We start from the raw sequence: 20965 nt of genomic DNA on the forward strand, positions 1-20965 counted from the left end.
CTTCCTGCTCTATCAGCCACAACTCCTATATCACACTATTCACCCTCTCCCCATCCCTTTATCTTATCCTACAGAAGCACAAACAATGAATGCATTATGCAGGCTCTGAAGCAATCTAATGCTATGAAGGGGCTGTAACTTAACAGGATAATGTCTTACAAAATAACAGACACATGTGCTATTACATGTGTCTGGTGGTACCAGAGGAAGGCCATCATACAAGTCTGATGATATTGGAAAAATACCATAACAGGAGTTTGTTGATATGGGCTTATCACCACAAGAGTTCTGTGGCATGCGATGAAGGGGCCCTCACTGGAGATGTGTGACTTGTTTTAAAGGTTAGCATGGCTATATGCAGACACAACAGGAAAGATGCACATTAATGTCTATGCAAAAGTTACCAGATGGCTCCAGGTCACTAGGGACACAACTCGTGAACTTCCATTTCTCCTTCGACTGCATTCTGGGAGTTGTAGTCTTGGGTCGACGTGAATGAATAAAATGGACTAAAGAAAAAGAAAAGCCCAGGACAGGAGAAAGGTGTGGCAAGTGACATGGAGTCTTCCAGTAACCTTATCCTATGCAAGAATATTTAACAATAAACGTGATGCACACCCGGTGAGATGTATTGAAATTATATTCAGACACATTATACAAGTCACGCTGCAACCAAAAAGATCAATTCTCATTAACACTGCAAGTCATAACAAGAAAACTAATCCAATGTAAGCTGTACAAAATATATCACTCTTTTCCCACACAAATGTGAAACGCAAGACACACAACACTATATAGGAAAAATACGAAAAAATACAATTTGTAGATCATGCACATTATTTTACTAGAAACAAGTTATTTAATATGAAGGGTGATAGTAAAAGAATGGATAGTATCATTGGGAACATACCCAAAATATAATACCACCAATCATAAATTATTTCACTTTTCTTTATGCTTCAGAGAAAAAAAAAGTATTCACAAGACAATAATAAAAAGTACAGATAATACAAACATTTTAAAAAATGACAGTACAGTTTTAATATTGTGGGGGCATTAGTAGGTGTCATCCAAAAAGCAACAGCCACTTCTTTAAAACACCCTTTTAAAGTATTCCTATTTAGAGGCTGTGAACATCACTGCTTCAATGATGGGTTCAAAATCATCCCTTCTGACACGACATGTCATAGTCCCAACATCAGGCTAGCTTTTTTTGTAACCATTTCTGTTTCCTCCATACCACGTTGTCACATCTCTTACAACATACATCTTTAATTGCAGTCAGGCAGCCATTTTTGCTTTCTCAGTGCAAGATAGTTTATCAGACTAGATGGTGTCAGTTTGAGTGTATCCACTATAGATGACATGAAATTAACAATACCACTATTTAATTACTGCGAGTTTGGATGAAGATCATCATAGGGGTCTGGATGACCCATACCAGAGGGTTGTGGCAGAAGATGGCCATCACAGGAACCTTCATATATGGGATGAAGACCACCACCGAACACTGGTGGCATCCCAAGATGCTGATGGCATGGTGTTAGTACAATCATAGGAGTGTTGTGATATATGTTGGACCCTCACATGATGCTGTTGGCATGTTAGGACTGCCTCATAGGATGCAGTTGGCAGTGCATGAATGCATCAAAGGTATTTGATGGCAAAGAGTGCAGACGAGTCACAACGCTAGCGGCATGGATTGAATTACATCACAGGAGCATGTAGGTAACCATATCGGTTTGGTGACAATGATAATCTGGTGTGACGCAATCTCTGTACTGCCTAGTGATAAAGAACACTCCCTCAGATTGGTTAAGTGAGCTTACATGTAGTTTGGTGATGTAATATGGAAGGCTATTTGCAGTGGTGTTACCATAGGAAGGTCAGTTAGCAGAGGATGCTTGTAGCATGGATTGTCAGACCAAAACGTAAGCCTAGCCTTATCAGAGAGATTTAGGTTACAACAAAGGTGGATGGTCCATCACAGAGGGATTCAGCAACCTAGTACTGTAAAATTGTACACCACTTTGCCTTGGCGGTTTGCCCTGTCCCACAACATATCTATAATGTTTAAAGGTATTTTAAGTTGTCCTGTTTATCTTTTTTTTTTTTAAATGTGCACTTGTCAATTTCTTTACGATGAGACAGACAATTGCCTGCTACCCTACAAAAGGCACTTTGTATGTTTGAGTGCTGAGCGGGAACGTGGCATACACCTATCACAGACCTTCCACAATTCCCCTTTTCCCAAAACTTGCAAGTCCTGCTGCCCGACTTCTATCTCAGTGCAAATATTATGCAATGCTCATTTCACAACCTATAAGCACCGTAGAAATGTGACCCATGATGAGGCCAGCAATGATTCACACCCATTTCCCAATCACCTTGCATGCATACAAATCAAGTTGATTCCCGCTTCATCTGACCCCCCCTTAAGTGAGTGCATTTCAGTGGACTGTGAAATCCACCTGAAATGAGACTTGCCTTGCTTTTAGGTTTCAGGATCATATAGCAGCCAATGGAAGGGGATTGTAGTGTCTGTTACTCCTGAGCTGTGTAGTGTTGTTCTTATGGGCGGGGGCTTGGGTGTTGGCCACTATTCTGATCTAAACATATCTGTGGCACTCTGTGCCAGCAGAAAGTCACTTATGATGGATCATCATTCATTCTGCCAAGTTGACAAAAGTGGTTTGCATTCTCCCTAAAAGTGATAAACAGGTCTGCATTCATTTCATGTATACTTTTTGTGGTTGGGACAGAAGGGTCCCTCGGGTGGTAGATTGCATATAGGAAGGTCAGTATCCTATATTGAATCCCTTTATAGCCAACACAGCTGCTTCTTTGGTGACCGCTTTGATAAACGCCTGAGCTTGTGAACCGTACATACTTCAGACTTGTGCATGCTAAATACTGAGCCCCACAGAAAGGCATTGTGCAATGTCATAGGCCAACATTCATCTGTTAGCTTAGACGGCAGACAGTGCTTCATAAAAAAGCCAAATACAAATGCAACAGGGCTCTGGAAAGAAACATCTTGGAGTAGGTGGGGTTATTAGAAGTGACTTTTGTTTTAGTTACATACCACCTCTTGGAAATAAGGGAGGGCTGTCGGCTATAACTGGGCCAAGAAATTAAACTCGTCTAGTATGGCTTGTCACAACCCCTCTTGGATCGTCAGTCGCACCTCAAGATCTACTGCAGTTCAAAATTAAAGTGAGGCTGAAGCTGATGGCTGCTAATGAACAGATGGCAACATTTTAGGTGTGAAAAAACATTTCATAAAGTTTCCAGCAAGTTTTGCCATTGAACATTTCTTGGTGAGGGAGGAAGAAGCAGACTATGTCTGGAAAACGCAGTTTAACATGAACATTATAAAGCCATTTCAATAGATTAACGTGTGCATTTACATAGGAATCAGGGCTAGGCAGCCTCTTTGTTGAAGAGTGGATAGGGAGGCAATTTTAGGAGGGAACAGCAGGACGAATACACAATGGTAATGAAGGCTGTTTGGCCTACAGGGGGTTAATGGCAGGGATAATTAGGTTTGCTGCATTCACACTGCTTGTACTGTCAAAGAGGTTCTGCTGTAGAAGATACAACCCCGTCCATCAACCCTGGTGTGTAGAACACATTATCCTGCAGATGGCTACTGTGAAAGTTTCGGAATGAAATCATGAAGGAATACATAAATTTACTTCCAGAGTGAAGACAATTTGAAAAAGAGAACAACTCATCAGGAGAAAATTAAATGATCTGCCCGAGGGGAGAGTATGTTTATATAACATAAGGGTGAAGAAGATCATCTAGCCACTGGGAAACATTGTCTTATCTACCAAAGAGGGCAATACGATCATTGTTGACTTAAGGAATTGCACAGGACACAAGTGTAATTTAACACCAGATGTAAATAATCCTCTAATACACAGGAGACGGAGCTTTAGGTTTGTGGGCCCACAAAATAGTACTGATCTGATGAAAACACAGGTTTCTACTGAGGTGGAAGTTAAGACTGTCCAGTGGTAAGGGCACCAATGCCACTTTCTCACCTTGGTAAGGCAAACAGTGAAATCACCGACTAGAAAAGGTGGGGCAACAGAATGGGAAAACAGACTTCGAAAAAGAAGGTCTTATCAGCTAGTACAGATGGATAATCTGCATGGTGCATGGGTCGCTAGGGAGAAATGCGGAAAAGCGCGTATTCACCCTCTTTTTTAGCGTCGTTTTGTTTACCGATTTTGTTTTTTACAGCAAATGCAGGGGGTGGGTGGGGGTTGGGTACGGAAATATGAGGTAGGGTATTGGTGGGGGAGGGGATGGTGGGTTGGGAGGAAAGGGTGTAAGGGGTGGGGAGCATTCCCCACATTTTGCAGTAAAACAAAAGGAAAAAAGAAAATAAATTATAATAAAAACACTAAATCAGTAGGAAAAAAGCCACAATAAAAGAATTTGCAATAAGACATAGAACCGAAAAGCTTGAAGTGCAGTGCATACCTTAAGGAGAACAAAGTGGACAATATACACAGAAGTAAAGTGGTTCCCAACCATGAAAATATATTATAAGTCAATTAAGTTATTTTAAAGGTTTCATTCATCTAGAGGGCACTGAATGATAAAAACATAGCATTTTCCTATGATATTTTACTACTATGGGACTACGTCAAAAGAAAACTTCGGACTTCCAGATCGAATTTTCAGGGATTTATTTGTCTATCTTTTTAAATTGTGTGTCTTTAGTGCGAAGTCCCAGGTCAGATTGCTTGATTTATTGGCCTGCTTATTCAAGTTGACAAGCAAGGTTTATTGTTTGTTTTTACGTGTGTTGTTTTTGTAGACTTAAACAAAACTGTCAGTTAAGCGTAAAGCTACCTACTCTAAACTGCTTATTAGGACACTACTTTTTAATATATTGGTCCCAATTACAAATCCGGCCGTAACCCACCGGTGCCACCGGCGGTTTGCATACAGTACTGAAACACTGTTTCTGCCACCTGATATCCCGTTGCCATCAAGACATTACAAGTCCTGGCAGCCCGGAATATCAGGCGGCGGAAAAGGTTAGTCCCCATTCCCATGGAGCCCCATAGGACTCCATGGGAGTGGGGACACGGAAGCACTGGCTCTGTTACTCACAGTACCAGTCCTACCGTGACAACTTTGCTTTGCGGGGCCATAGTGCCCAGCAGGTCCAACGGGTCAGGCTCACAAGCCCAGGAAAGCAGAGTTGTAGTCTTCTGTAGACATTTGGGACCACAGGAGTAAATCGGAAGGCTGCTGATGAGAGGTAAACAACTAGTCCACGCTCTGCTGCCCATTGCCATTCTGGTCAAGAACCAAATACAATTTGAAAAGCTAAGCCGGCAAACTTTACAGGATTGGAACTGCTCAATTCCAACAAAAGTAAGCTCTACCACTAGTCCTGGTTATGAGCAATTGAAAAAAGATCATTTCTACCCAAGATATTTAAAGGAATGTAGACACCAACACTTGCATTTCAGATTCGTCTTATTTGACCATATCATATAGAAAATACCATTTGGCACTCAGTTGTGAACTCCTTTCCTGCTAATGCTGTGCTGCTAGAAAGGTAATAAACTGTGCAAGTTCCGCCAGTAAAAATACTTAAAAGGATAAAAAATAATAGAGCGCAGTCAAAGAAGGGGCATAGGAAATATTCATAAAATTATACAAAACAAGACTTGGATCCTTGTTAATCTGGGACAAAGAGAAGTAAAAAGCAGACCAAATGGCCACAAAGTCTGTAAAAGAAACGACCGACTCCCAGTCATCCCTTCACAATAAAACCTAAGTGTACAATTAGACAGGACATTTGAAAATGCCTATCGGTCTATATTCAGTATTCACACTGCACGATTTTTCACTTCCTTTATGTTTTCTGTTGGCAGTCTACCCAACACATGCTCGGATTTCTGTTTCATCAGATGGTAATATTTATGGATATGAAGGAGAGGAGGGGGATTTAAGGCACAGAGTAGCATGTTTGATTACTGCAGACACAAGTTTTTCTGATAGATCGTAGTGAAAATGTAAACCTTTCAAGTAGGCCACGGTCCACATATGATTCAGGCAGTTGCTAGAGAACCCTTTTTTCAGACAGTGTTCATGTCATAAAGCAGCATACACTAGACATTGCAGCTTGTTACGAGGGAAACAACTGTGCATGGCAACACAGTGGCAGAGCAAGGGTGTGTGAGGGGACATCTACTCCCCTGGTGCCCAGTGCACCCAACAGCCTCCCCATGGTGGCCTATTATCCACTCCGGCAACAAAAGCTGCCTGTGACACTGTTGCAGCAGTGATCTACAATGTTCATGTTCTGATAGGACAAGGAGAGGAAAAGTCAGGTGCTGTTTTTGTGCCACTAACCAAGCATCGAAGGTTTTTTTATTGCAACTCTGGTCTTACAAAGGACCCATCCACCTTTAAAACCTAGCGCGTCTTAGGTAGAATCGAGAAAAATAGGTAGATTAATTAGAGATAGACTAATGTAGGGCTTTGTGGGATTGCAATGTGGGAGCATTGTCGATGTAACCTGCAAGTTATTTGTTCTATTACAACTCATCACTGAATGCTGTTGAAATGATGCGGGAATAGAGTCAACTGGACCCATGCTCAACAGGGTCCCGCAAATATAAAGGAGTGGCAGACACATATGAAAAGCAGAGTTTCAAATCTGCAGAAAGCCAAATAACGAAATTTAAAACAGATTTGTAAAAAGCACTGACATCAATCACACTAACTACAGGACCACAAGTTGAAACAATTAAGGCTCTGTGTCTATTCAAAGGTAAAGATCCATAGATTAAAATTCCTAAAGTGTTGCACAAAAGCACCCGAATGTCTGCTTCAAATCAACTGAAGCAGCATAAGGCTCACAGGTTATTTCGTTGAAGGGCCTCACACAAGTTCTGATTAGCATCAGGCTCCTTAGTCATGACCTCCACAGCCTCCCATTCACCAGACCTGCTGGACTTTTTGATAGCATCTACCACACTTTGCATGTAGAGTCCGTCTTCGAAGGAGGCCGCCATGGTGACTGGTTTGTCATCCCAGGTCCGACGGTCGTCCTGCTCCTCGAAGGACTGTCGCAGTGCCTGCACCATGTATTCCAAGCCCTTCAAGTAGAGTAAAGGGATGTCTTTTAGCCCTTTTTCCAAAATGCCCGAGGTACTAATGCTCAAGGAGTCGGTCAGCAACAGCTCCTCTTGGACAGCAGTGTTTTTCTGCCCATACAGGTCCATCCCGCGGGCAACAAGCCGGCCTTCCGAGCCAACTATCATGACTTCGTGGACAAATGCACCAGGCATATTGAAGTTCAGTGTTACAGTGCTACATATGCCACCACCCATTAGCATCTGGAAGAAGCAGAAGTCATCACTGGTAACATGACGAATTCCACTGATGGATGAATTCTGCCTCACAAAGGTCTTGAGGAGGCCATGCACTTTCTCAGCCCTTCTACCAGTGATGTGGGTCAGGAGGTCTATGAGATACGTCCCCATGGTGTGGAGGCCCCCACCACCCATTAGTTCATCGCAGATCCAGTTGTACTTATTGCTGAGTAGGCTACCCCAGTAGACCCGAACATCACAGATAATTATGTTCCCAATGTAGCGCTCTTTGATCAATTCTTTCATCTTGACAAATGCAGGCAGGAAGCGCAGAACATTTCCCACCAAGCTCATAAGCTTGGGATAGTATCGTGCAGCAGTAACCATCTGGAAGGCATCTATCGAAGTGGCAGCTTTGTCACAAATCACATTCTTCCCGATACCTGGAGAGGAAACAAAAAAAGCCATGAGCTCATAAATTAATACTTCTACTACTTATTTCTTTCTTTCTTAAAGATCCTACTTCTTACTCAATCTCCACTTCAGCGTACAAGCCATGCATGGACCTGTGAATAAGGAGTCCAGGGAATTATTAAAGTGGGGTCAATAGACCCAGAAGCAAGTTTCTCATTACTGTGCTATTGTCCCCAACATTCTAGGTTAATGCAAAACTACTAAAGGTAGGAGTAGAGTGAGCCAATACTCCACAACTGCCATTGAGTATCTGAAATGATGTGATCTGATATGATGTGGCATTTATAACGCGCATGTACACAAGTGTTTCTAGGCGCCACAAGCCAAGGAATGGGAAACAAAGGGAGGACAAAATAACGATCTTACTAGGTCTGGTGTCATATACCTTTGAGGCAGACCACACGTTAGCTGCGGGGTGAAAGTAAACAACCTTTAGAATGTCAGGCAGAGCATACATTGGAAAGGGAGATGTTCAGTGTGGGGAAAGCCAGTATACAAGTGTCCTTTTACAGTATTTGCTTCACAAGCAGTAAACCATTTTGGATTCCTCTTTGCTATTTTACTCCCAGAAAAGGCATATTTGAACAGGATTTAAAACCAGACCAATAAAGAGCCTGTGTCAGAGTACCATTTAAGGAATACTACTACTCTGCTCATTCACTCAGTCCAGATTATAAGTTCTTGTGGTTGCAAGCTTGATGCCCTAACACGTAAGATTTTGGAGTTGGATGTTACTTGTATTAATTGTTACTGGTGTGAATCTGTAAAACAAATACATATCTTTAAAATAAATTAATAACATGCCCATTAGGTTTTAGTCCAGGAGGCTTTCAAGGGCAGTTACCCCAATTCAGAAACTTATAGCGCTTTACAACCTAATAGGGCAAAAGAAATGGGACCAATTACATTTCCCCTCCTTCAAAAAAGTCTTAGTAAAACGCTTTATTAAAATGTGCAAAGTGCATTTATGTGGCCTTTATTTCACACCAAAAAAAATGAATTATAGACTAGGGGTGTACCGAATAGCAAATTTACTATCCGGCCGAATACCGAATAGTTGCCCGAACTATTCGGCCGGTACCGAATATTCAGCCGAATAGTGGTTTACTAATGGAAATGTGTCAAGATATGCATACAAGCCAAAACTGTTGCTTTGCCAATGCTTGTTTTAACATGACTTCAGTGAAGGACATGCTTATAAATAGAGCATAGATGTAACTAAGTTTTAGAAGTGGAGGGCCTTGAAGGAGACATTATGGGCATTGCTGGTGGTAGAAACGGGGGGAGGGAGAGAGTGCTGCTTTCAATGCTCGGCCAGCCTCCCTTGTTTAGCTTCACACTTGCCCCTTGCATTTACCCCCCCCCCTTCACTGCTCCTTGTACTTAGCTGAACTGAATGTTCCAAGGCTACAGGGATCCGTCCCTTACCACACCCATGACTTTTCTCAATAGGCAGCCAGGAAGGGACATTTAACACCCAACTAGTCTGCACCCTCCCAGAGAAGCCCAGCACTGCTTGCAGCCTTGAAGCCCAGCAGTGCTTGCAGCCTTCCTTCCATTTGATCTACTGACAGACATTCTCTCTCTGTGGGACTCCCTCCTTTCATCCATCTTACACCTCCTCTTTGCACAATAAACAGCCCTCCCTCCATGTGTTAATGCTGATATGTTTTACCACTGCTTCAATACAAACACAGCCTCAGTCTGTCACTGGAACTCATCATTAAATAATTACGAAGTGACTGGGCTCAGCACGGGCTCTGAGGAAAACGCCAAGATTTGCATCCTACTGACCACCCACTACGAGCCCCCATTGCTCGCATTCCAGGGTGTCACAGACAGCAGAAGCTTTGGGGATTCACGCCCATACTGCATAACAGTGGCTGCTCTCCACATATTTTGCCTTTCTTCCGGGAGGGGGATGGGGCAGGCCTGGTAACGACTTGATTGCATTTTTTGCAGCATGTTCTTTCTCCCGCTCTGCTTCAATACAAACAGCCTCAGTCTGACACTGGAACCCATCATTAAATAATTACGAAGTGACTGGGCTCAGCACGGGCTCTCAGGAAAATGCCATGATTTGCATCTGACTGACCACCCACTACGAGCCCCCATTGCTCGCATTCCAGGGTGTCACAGACAGCAGAAGCTTTGGGGATTCATCCCCATACTGCATAACAGTGGCTGCTCTCCACATATTTTTCCTTTCTTCCGGGAGGGGGATGGGGCAGGCCTGGTAACGACTTGATTGCATTTTTTGCAGCATGTTCTTTCTCCTGCTCTGCTTCAATACAAACAGCCTCAGTCTGACACTGGAACCCATCATTAAATAATTACGAAGTGACTGGGCTCAGCACGGGCTCTCAGGAAAATGCCATGATTTGCATCTGACTGACCACCCACTACGAGCCCCCATTGCTCGCATTCCAGGGTGCCACAAACAGCAGAAGCTTTGGGGATTCACACCCAGACTGCATAACAGTCGCTTCTCTCCACATATTTTGCCTTTCTTCTGGGAGGGGGATGGGGATGGGGCAGGCCTGGTAACGACTTGTTTGTAGTTTTTACAGTATGTTCATGTTCTTTCTCCCGCTCACCTTCTAGCAGTGACAGCCCATCCTCATGACTGGAATGCTTCACATGCTTTATACAAAACGTTCACATACCTGTCTGTTTGCCCGGGGGCAATGTGGCTGGTGCAGGGGTATGTGAGTGAGCGTCACCTTGAGGGAGTAGCGAGCCGAGACAATGCTGTCTGTCTTCCTCTGATCTCCTGGACACGGGCTGCAGCTCTTAGGAGCACTGTGCGAGCGCCGCCATGGCTTTGTGTATCCCTGTGTTCCAAGGACTCATGGCTCAGACGGTCATAGTGCTAAAAGGGCTCTCTGTAAAGCGCTCACCTGCTTCCTGTCGCAACTTCAGGGGGCTAACGTGGACCTCAGAGGCAGCTGGGCAGTGGTTATCCCATAACAAGAGGGCATGATTGCCGGGACTAAAAACAGCAACTACGTTAGGAGTGAGCCGTGACTGCCACCTACTGGTCAAAGGGCGCTGTTGCAAGCATTCCCACGGCGAGGAACAGTAAACCGGCAATGAACCTGCAATTAAAATGTTTGAATACTAGGGGTGTACTGTAACTTCGGCTTCGAGTGGGAGTTCAATTAGTTATTCTGCCGAAGCCGAATACTTAATTTTCAGCCGGAATTCGGCCGAATACCTACTCGAAGCCGAATTTCGGTACACCCCTATTATAGACCGAACAAATCAAAGCTAATTAAATTTTAAATGAAATCTGGATTGAAAAGTTTTGGGGTTTTATATACAGATGTAACGTAGCATTAAAGAACCTAACCAAGAAGCAGGAAGGAAAAAAAAGACAAACCGTGGCAAAAGAAAGTTCTCCAATGAGCATCAGGTGGCAAGTGGTTACAGTGAAGCAAATATGAACTGGAAATAACAGAAAAGCCTCTCCCTCCTTTGCGCACATACTGCAACTCAGCAGAAAATGGTTGGACAAACAGAGGTGTAGAGCCGGCATTTATGGTTTGAATCTAATAACCACAAAGGAAGGGCACACAATACAGAAGGCTTGATGGAGAATACAAAGTGATTCAAACATAAATGGATAGGCAGACGTGTTCCAGAGGTCGGGAACAAGTACTGCTTTGGCCCAGAGTAAAGCCGTAGTAACTGCTGACTGTGTAAGCATTAATGACCAAAGGTCTACTGAAAGCAGTGGGTGGCATGATGCAAGTCACAGAAAAGAATGGGGAAGAGGCAGCCAATAACAGACTGCTTGAAAGTTCAATCTCCCCAATACATGGAGAGTCGCGTATTGGCACCCCCACTCTGCTAACGGAACTGTTATCGTTCAGTAATCCGTCCCTTCAGCAGAGCACCCCTGAGAAGTAACGGGCACCTTTACATCACACCTTAAGGGATGCTGATGAATGAATTAAACTTACCTCACCTTCAATCTTATTGTTGAACTCCGTTCTAAGCACCGTTGTAGAACTCTATAACACCAGAGATGATGTTGGAGCGCACACTCTAACATTGAGCAATATCAACTTAAAATTAGTCTCTGAACTAGTTGGCTCAGGTACCTCAATCTATTCCTTCCAAACGATCAGCTCAGACGGAATATGCTCAAGCCCTAAATATGGCTAATAAGTCAGATACAGGCCGTTCTACTCAGATCCCGTACAAATTGAGTGAGGTAAGAAGAAATATACATACGTCGAACTCTGCCACGGAAGAAAACTTAAACAAAGAACCTGATGGAGTAGTGGTAGTTGCTACTGAAGTTAAAATTGCAGATACACAGTAGCGGGAAAATCTAAAACAAAGCCTGTGAAACTTACTGCTAATAACAAGCACAATAAGAGGAGCGTTCACAAATTCTTGCACTCTATTCATAGCACCGAGGTAGCAGCCGCTGAGGCACTGAAGAAAAGTCCTCTTTACACTCCGCTTTTTGCCCACCCAATAATTGAGGGAAGTGTTGACATCCAGAAATCTTCCACGTCTGGTAGGACCTTGAACGGTGCTCTTCCTCCCTCAGAAGAATGCATAGTAACAAAATGTGACTTTGGGACTCAAACTGCTAACACTGCTCATGAAAAGGGCAATTCTGAAAAGGCAACACAACGTGAGGAGACTATCGTGAACATTGCAAGTCACAAGCTCCATAATAAGGACGACTTATTCAACGAGAAAGGAGAGGAAACCTTGGCACCAAAAGTTAGTGATGGCAGGACTCAACATTATGTAGCTATCCCCCACAATCAATTTGGTCTAGCTGCGCATGATCTTTTACCATCTTGCACTTCAGAAAGAGCATTAGAATGCAGCTATCCCCCACGATAAATTCGGCCTAGCTGCACACATAATCCCACATACCCTATTCACTGCACAGCACCACATTCATTAGAATGCAGAGAACCCCCACAACATATTCGGCCTAACTGTGCACATACAACCTGTCTCACATACTCTGCAAACCACCTGCAGCAGTAGAATACAGCTAACCGGCATGATAAATCCGGCCTAGCTGCACATACCTAGTGCACACGCGCATTATTTATTTCCCATTTACACTTACCTGGACTGCAGTCCCCGAGGGCGTACAACCCACAGCGCGTTGAGACCATACCAATGGTGAAAGGCGTTATACAAATGCCAAAACATAACATTTCACTGCAGTCCAAAGAAACTGGGCGATGCTATCCTACCAATTACTTGCTGTGGTCAACTGACAGCAACGTCCAGGCCCTGCAGACTAACCCCTCCCCCATCCAGCTCCAGAGGAGGGAGGCAGACAGACTATTTTGGTGGGATACCCCGTGGATCTTAGAGCCCGACCCAAGGAGGGCAAGCACCTCTGGAGAGGCGTGGTACCCATTGTGAGAACCCAGTTCCGCCCCTGAGGGTGCATCATCTTCCCGGCAGAAGGACCAGGAGGAATCCACGAATGGCTTTGTGCAGTGCATGACGCTGGAGGGGTGGCATGGGAGATGACGAAGTGGCAGTGATTGTGGACTGCAGCAGTGGCATGGATGAGACCGGAGGTCAAAGACGGCCACCCAGCGAGCCCTGCGTCCAGGCAGAGAACTTGAGAACGAGCTAGAGGGCTCGCCCCTCCTCCCACCGGATACATCAGTAGAGCCCAGTTTGGGACAGATAACATTGCCTCCACAGGAAAGAGGGCCTGGGCCCAAACCAAAAAGAGATGAAAATTCATGATACCGAGGGTTGCCTTGATGGGCGTCATAGATTAAGCAGGACACTCTCAAAGGGGGCAGGGGGGAGACCCAACAAGAAGCCAAGAGTTTTCCACCAGATGTTCGATATGGTGTGCAGTCAAAATATCGAAAAAAATGTCGAAAGACAATAACAAAACAAAAAAATTAAAAAAAAAGTCAAAAAATAATGCCAAAAATAAAAATAATAATAAAAAAAGAAAAAATTGCATTTTTTTTAATTTATATTTATTTTTTGGTTCTCGCGTGAAAAACAAAAAAGGTAAAAAAACTTTTTTAAAAAAAGGGGAGTTGGGGGGGAACCCCCCCCATTTAAAAAAAAACATGTGATAAAGAAATGGGACTTTTTTTTCCCGACTTTTTTTCCGATATTTTGACTTTCGACTTTTTTGTTTTCGATTTTATGACTATAAACCGTTCGATATGAGACCAGAAGGGAACCATTGCCTTGAGAGAAAGACCAATCCTGAGGACATATGGAGATGGAGATTGAACCACCCTCCCCACAGATGGAGTGTCTGTGCGAAGGAGGAGGAGCAGGAACACTCCCTGGAAGAAATAACGTGACTCAAGACAGTCCTCTTACAGCAAGAAGAGGACATGGACTTAGCAGTGAACAGTGAAGGCAAGGCAGAGGAAATGCAGTGTCTGGTCTATGGAAGGAAGAGGTGCATTGAAGACTGATGCTCTGTCCCCAGGTACCAGGAACCGGATCTTACAGCTGTATCAAAAACCGACCCCACAGGGCAAGATCAAGAGAAGAACTTTCAAGGGACGTTCCCACCATCAACATCAATATGCCTGCGCAAACTACTAGAAAAGACCTTCACAGTGCCAGTCCAGATCCAGGTGGAGATGGCTTGGTCCCTGTTAAACTCAGTAGCCCCCGCAACACAATCAGCCCGGAACATCTATCCTCGCATAGCCCACAGGCAGGAATCCCCACGACCACTTGTTGTATCCACAGGGACTGGGCAACCTACGACAAGGTCCAAATCAAAGCGGGGGAAAGGACCTGGAATATCAATAGTGGGGCATAGATTCCCTGGATTTAAGAGATGGCTGGAATCCTTGGGCCATCAGAAACTATGCTGTAGGACACCAACCATAAAACCATCAGTTAACCCTTTTTAACATCCTCACTCTAATTTCTCCAACTACCTCCAAAAGCTATGTCTGCGCAATCTCCAAACACCAAAACTGTACTATGCCCCCCACTCCCCCATTTTATATGGCTCTAGTACCACCTCCAGGGACACCCTTCTTTCAAATAGTAGTGATTTAGGCCAGGATAGTTTGATTGGCTGTATTTGTCTCTGGGTTGCTCTTACGTTCTGCTACATGGACACCAGCCCTGCCCTTTCTATCCTGTGGACCAAGCCTTTCATTCTTTTATTTTCAGGTGGTTGGTTGGTTGGTTGGTCTAGTAAGCCTCAATGAATTTGAACTTGCCCTCTGAGGGTCTCTCACGCCTGGCTGTTAACGGATGGTAACAACTATGTGGGTTCACTCTAAGAGACAGTTCAAAAGGATCCTCTTGTGACGATCCCCTACCTCCTTTTGGTGGCATGTTGGCGGTAGCCAGAGATCCTTCTGACACCAGTCTCAGGTAGCCTGCTTGTGGCAGCATCCAGTCCATTTGACGACCTCCACCATTGACCTTCATGGTCCGACAGCTGTTAGCCAGCTCTTGGGAAGGGAGTGGTTGGAGGATGAAACTGAGCAAACTGATACCTTAATTAAAGACACAACTTATTTCTGAATGTTAAGAGGCAGCAGTAAATAGCTTAATAATATGAGTGGCTTTATGTAAAAAATGATCAATCTAAGAGTAATGACAATATTGAATCATACTAAGTGCATGCATAGTCTGTCCATGGACCATGGGGTCTCAAAATGTGAGCTGGATGTAAACTTGAAGAAACTCAGCAGCTGGGTCAAAGCCGCCCACTCTGTGATGTCGATCCCAGAGGAGGTTGATAGTGGATCCTCCCTAGCAGCCTCTCGACTATCCCAACCTGCTCCTCTTGCTGGTATACATTTCCAGAGGTCGTCAGTCCAGAAAGCAAACTCAATTTCAAAACCAGGAGTGACAGGAGCGGCCCACGAGCCAGGATTATGATCTTACCATAGAACAGACAGTGTGGGAAGGCAAAGGGACACACAAGAGGGTAGGGAAGACATGATACTGAAGTGCTGCCACCATGATGAACCGCCTGATTCCAAAAAGACAGCTCCCCTGTTTACTATCCCAGCACGCAGAATCACACTTCGGCAACAAGTAATGAAAACCGTATTTGGCACACATGCTCAAGAGGAGGACCCAATCCAACAGTCCCACTGCCAACAGAGCTCAGGTGGGTGGGGTATAAAAAGGGGCATGCATAGAATAGAAGCAAGAGAGTTTAGAAGGAGGTCAGTGAAGCAGTTGGCCATAGACTGAAGGAAGAAGTAGGAGGGAAAAGTGAAAAGAGAAAGGAGAGTGAGGGAGTTTGGAGCTAAGGGAGGGAGAGCTCTAGAAGGAGAACACAAGCAGAAATGTTAAGGAGAGGGAGTTGGAGGAATATCAGGGAGGAGAGGGGTGTAGGTGTGAGGGAAAAAGAGGATAACAGAGAAGATAAACAATGGTGGCGGGGGAGATAAAGTGGCAAGCATAAGAAGGTGAAGAGGGCAGACACTGAAGAAGGTAACCCATTCTCTCTGGTAGCAGGTGAGAACCCTTGCCCCTGATCCAGATTCTGGCTGATCGTTTGAAGACCGAACTGAATCAGAGAAGAGGCAAGTGAGCCCAGTGGTAGATCAGCATCCCGGATACACGGGAAAGCTGGAGACCTGAATGGGTATATAGAATTGAAAGAAAGGGGCCTATCTGTTATATGCTACGCAACAGGAAAGGAACACAACTAATGCTCACTGATGGACTTGACAGAAAACACAAGCCTAAGGACGGTGTGCAGTCATAATGTCGACTGCAAAAGATCGAAATACAAAAATGTCGAAAACAAATAGTCGAAATTTATTTTTTCGAATATGTCATTTTTTATTTTACATGTATTTTTTTGGCTTTCATGAGTTTAAAAAAGGGGGGGTTGGAGGGGAACCCCCCCATTTTGAACAGAAAATTTTAAAAAAAGGACATTCGAATTTTTTTTTTTCGTCTATTTGTTTGAGATTTTAACTTTCGACTTTTTTACATTCGAGATTATGACCATGAACCCCTAAGGACTGAGTTTAAAAGCTGTTGTGGGCCGTACTCCCTGTTTGGACCAGAGCTTGTCAGGGCACCATGATGTGTAAACCACCCTTGGATATGGTGGGGGTTGTGGTGCCATGGCAATGACTGAAATCAACTGTCATCTACACATCGAGCTATACAACCCCAGCCAGGAAGGCCTGCACTTTGCCATTAGAATATGACACAGTGATCCTCGACCCATGGTATCTCTAGGAACTGAGCAACTTTATTTGAATATTTTAGGGTGGTACACCCTTCTCACAAACTGCTTTATAATTCGTGAATTTGCACTTAGTAGCCCTGGCCTTTCGATTAGTTTTGGACATTTCCCCAGCTTACATTTTTCCCCCTGCACTGTTAAAAAGACGTACCCTATTGTTACCACTCCTAATTAGACCTACAGCTGTACTCCAACCTCTGTCTTTTGACCCAAATAAATCACTAAACATAAATCACTTTTGTCTTGAGTCATCTACTGATCGCTTCGCCTGTAACAGGTGCCAGAATGCTGTGCTACACCACGGGTCACACTTTCTTCAGGGGGCAATACAGTTGACAGCAGAGCCAGAAGTCAGCCAGTTGAAATAATCAATGTAGACAGAAGTTAATTCCTAAGCCTGCCTGGAGGTGCAGAAAGGAAGGGATGGCCAATTGCACTGGGTAGATTAACCTTGCTGCATGGCATAATAAGACATTCTGGTCGTGGCAATTTTGGATGGATAGAGGTAAGAGGGATAATAAAAGAATATCATGACCCAAAGTCATCCTGGCAACACACCAGTGGAAGACAATCTAGCAGTCAGAAAAACATTCAAAACCAGGTTGTTTGATAGACCACAGACACATTACCACAGATACACACCTTTTAAAAATAGGATCTAGGGGAGTGGTAAAAAGCACTATGCATCATATGCTCAGGTGTGCCTTTGATACCAGAGTCCAACACCACACACAAGCACACCAGAGACCAACTTCTACTGGCTCAGTCTTTCCCAAGAGACATCTTACCATAATGCTGCAGACAAAAACTTTTCAGGGACTAAACTCAGTCAGGTCTTTTTCTCCTACTGGTCCTGATAAACATGGGCCACCAACCTTGTATACGGCTCACAGAAATTGAAGACCATTCGCACACCGCAACATACATTTTGTATGCCCACTGACCAGCTTATCATTGCTAGGGTTGACACTCAGTGTCCTCCTGTTGATAAGCAGAAGGGTGTGGTAGAGGGTGGAGAGAGAGGAGGGAGAGGCCCAAGAGAGGGAGGAGAAACGTAGAACCGCAAGAAGAGGGCTGGAGCTAAAGGATGAACATATCAAGGAGTAGTAGGAGGGTGCAAGCAGAGGCCTAAGAGGCTCGAGAAGGAAAGGGCAAGGAGTAGTATAGAAGCAGAGGTGTGAGGGGAAAGGTGACACTGGAACATAAAGAGTCAGAAAGAAAGGAGGAGGGGCAGAGAAAGAATCACAAGGAGGTGGAGAGCCTGAAATGAGGCAGAGACTGAGGAAAGTCACCCATTCTCATCATCAGAAGGGAAAGACCATTGGTCATTGCTTGCTGGGGAGCTTTGCTGCAGAGCCGTACTCAAGTTCTCAGACGGTTGAAGAGGGCAGAGTTGAGTCAAAGATAAAATACGAGTGGGCCTGGGAGCATTCCAGATCCAGGGTAAAATGGTAATCCCAGTGGCAGCATGCTGGTACACTGAGCAATAGACCCAAACATGCTGGCAGACCTGTGTACTGTGTCTATCCTTCCTGCCCACTCTAAGTGCTGGAAAGGGTTGTGTTCAACCGTCTTAATTGTTTAGACATCCACAACCTTTGGAATCTTTTAGAAGCAGGTATATGTTCCACTCCACGGAAACTGTTCTCACAAATGTCTTCAACTTCATCAGCTCTGCTAACTCAAACTTATTCTTTATCCCAAGTCTCCTTGACCTGTGCTGCCTTTGACAAGGTTGATCGCACTGATGTCCTTAATACTCGCTCTTCTTGGGATTTACGATGAAGCCCCTGCCTGGATTGAATCCTGGCTAAAATCTCGACAATTCTCCTGGAACACTGCCACCTCTCAAATCACTCCTCTTAACTATTGTTGTTCCAGAAGGCACCTCTCCTCTTTACATTATACTCCTCTGCTCTTGGTGCAGCAATCTCCTTTGGGTTCTCGTACCAAATCTTCACGTATCATCTTCTCTTTTCTTGAACTCTCCTCTGATCTCTATATCAAAATGTTACAGCCTCTCTTCCATTACATATTGGAATCCTTCGCACTCTCCGATGTTAAACTCTTCCAAAACAGCTCTTTTTCCCTGCCGAATACTCTGTCTTATCACCACCCCAGCCAATCCAGTTCCCCCAACATACTGCTTACTTCTCTTCAGCTAGAAACATCAGCGATAGCCATTACTTTTCACAACTGCTATACTTTCGCCCCCAAAACTGCAACAGCAGATCATGCATAATTTATTCAGATGTGAACAGAATGAAATTAAATGGAATAAGAAATCTTGCATGTTCCCCTGAAATAATGATAATGAGATTAGTTTCAACGCTTGAAATGGGACCGTGTTTGATAGTATTGATCAAGGTCAGGATCTCCTACTTAAAGCTCTTATGTTTTTTAGACCGAATATTGTACATAAGGGGTAGTGAAGAGACTGGATCTTGCTATGAAATTAAGTGTGTTGTCCCGATGAAGGCCTAGAGGTTTAAAAGAATAAGATCACCAAGGGATGTGTGGATCTTGGAGAAAAAGCTGAAACGCTGTGCGTCAAGAATTGTGTTAAAACCAACCTTGAACATGCAGGATATTAAGTAGTGATCCTGAGGCAGTATGTGGCTATAGGGTTTCTGTTTTTTTTTTAAAGTGAGGATTTGTAAAATAATTCAGAAAGTCCTAAAAGAAAAAGGAAACTCACTTCATAACAGCTGTATTCATTTTAATAATGATGGAAGGGTAACCACACTTCTGGTTATAGGCTGACAACAGATGACCACTACAAACCAAACCTTGGAAATGTAACATATTGCAGAAAAAGCACTTTGAAACTAACCCCACAATATGTTGTGAAGGTTTTGTCATAAATCGTATGTAGGGATCACCCCATTATTAAATAAACCTGGGCTGTGTCCTAATACTTATTTAAATTAATTAAAAAATAATTCACATCCAATTGATACTAGCACAGCACCAATCACGAAGGGAGAAGGCTCATACAAGTGTATTATATGTATTTAATGTGTTGATATGATCCTATGAGAGGGCAACAAGGCCTGGATACTTTATAAAAAAGAATAACAAATTGCATGTATGAACAACTGGAACGATTGGAACGATCAGATATGGCTCCATGCACGTAGACCTCTTTAGCAACCCCTTTTTGAATTTAGTAGCCTCAGCATAACAGCTGTTGTATGGGAACAAGGACACTCAAAAATGGCTGCCAAAAACGAGGGCCATTAACATCAACAACGGACCACTTAAAAGCATCCTTGTTGCTGGGCAACCGTTGCTAGAAACACAGAGCGACAGCCCTGGCGGCCCACGGCTAGATGAAAGCAGAGGCCGCTCGAGATACCCGGATCTCATAGATGAACTACCGCAGCCGCATATAACAGAAACTTGGCTGACAGCATCTGAACGACAGAGCTGTAACAAGGTAGATGGGATGACGGCCTCCCCGATCCCCCTCAACCCTTGATCTCATCGAGACAAGCACAAAAATCACGGTCCTGAAGAAGATAACTCGCAATCATCGAAACCAGTCGACCATCTTTTAACCAAGCCTATCCCAAGAAATTAACCAGGGATACCCAGCAAACTAGATTACACAACATTCTGTTGTGGAAGAAGTTCCTTGTCTAAAAATTTTTCTTTTTAACAATCACCAAGTGATTTATGACTTGAGGACCACACACTTCTCACGAAGGTCAATAAAAGAAAAAAGGTCCAACGACCCATGCAAACAGTTCCTCTCTGAAACGTGGCCCCAAGCTCCTCTGAAACACAAAACCTCCAACCACACCCCTTAATGGGCAGCAGATCTGCACACCCCACTCCTAAGGACAGAAGCCCACATACACCATTAGGGGTCTTTTGTGAAAACTGTTCATTGAGGTTGCCCATTAAATGGTACCTGAAC

The 20965-nt window shown here is 44.0% G+C and overlaps 1 protein-coding gene across 7 annotated transcripts in view; it reads right to left on the reverse strand.

Annotated features, from left to right (window-relative positions):
• Positions 1-622: 622 nt before the first annotated feature.
• GFOD2 (Gfo/Idh/MocA-like oxidoreductase domain containing 2) overlaps positions 623-20965 on the reverse strand; it is a 233597-nt gene continuing 213254 nt past the window's right edge. For all 7 annotated transcript variants that reach the window (XM_069655236.1, XM_069655208.1, XM_069655200.1 and 4 more), the window contains one exon: positions 623-7795. In XM_069655236.1, coding sequence (XP_069511337.1) covers positions 6894-7795 — 902 coding nt within the window. In that variant the 3' untranslated portion in view covers positions 623-6893. The remainder of the gene's footprint in view (positions 7796-20965) is intronic.

The sequence above is a fragment of the Ambystoma mexicanum genome, chromosome 1p, assembly GCF_040938575.1.
Source record: "Ambystoma mexicanum isolate Mex_15411 chromosome 1p, UKY_AmexF1_1, whole genome shotgun sequence".
NCBI lineage: Eukaryota > Metazoa > Chordata > Amphibia > Caudata > Ambystomatidae > Ambystoma > Ambystoma mexicanum.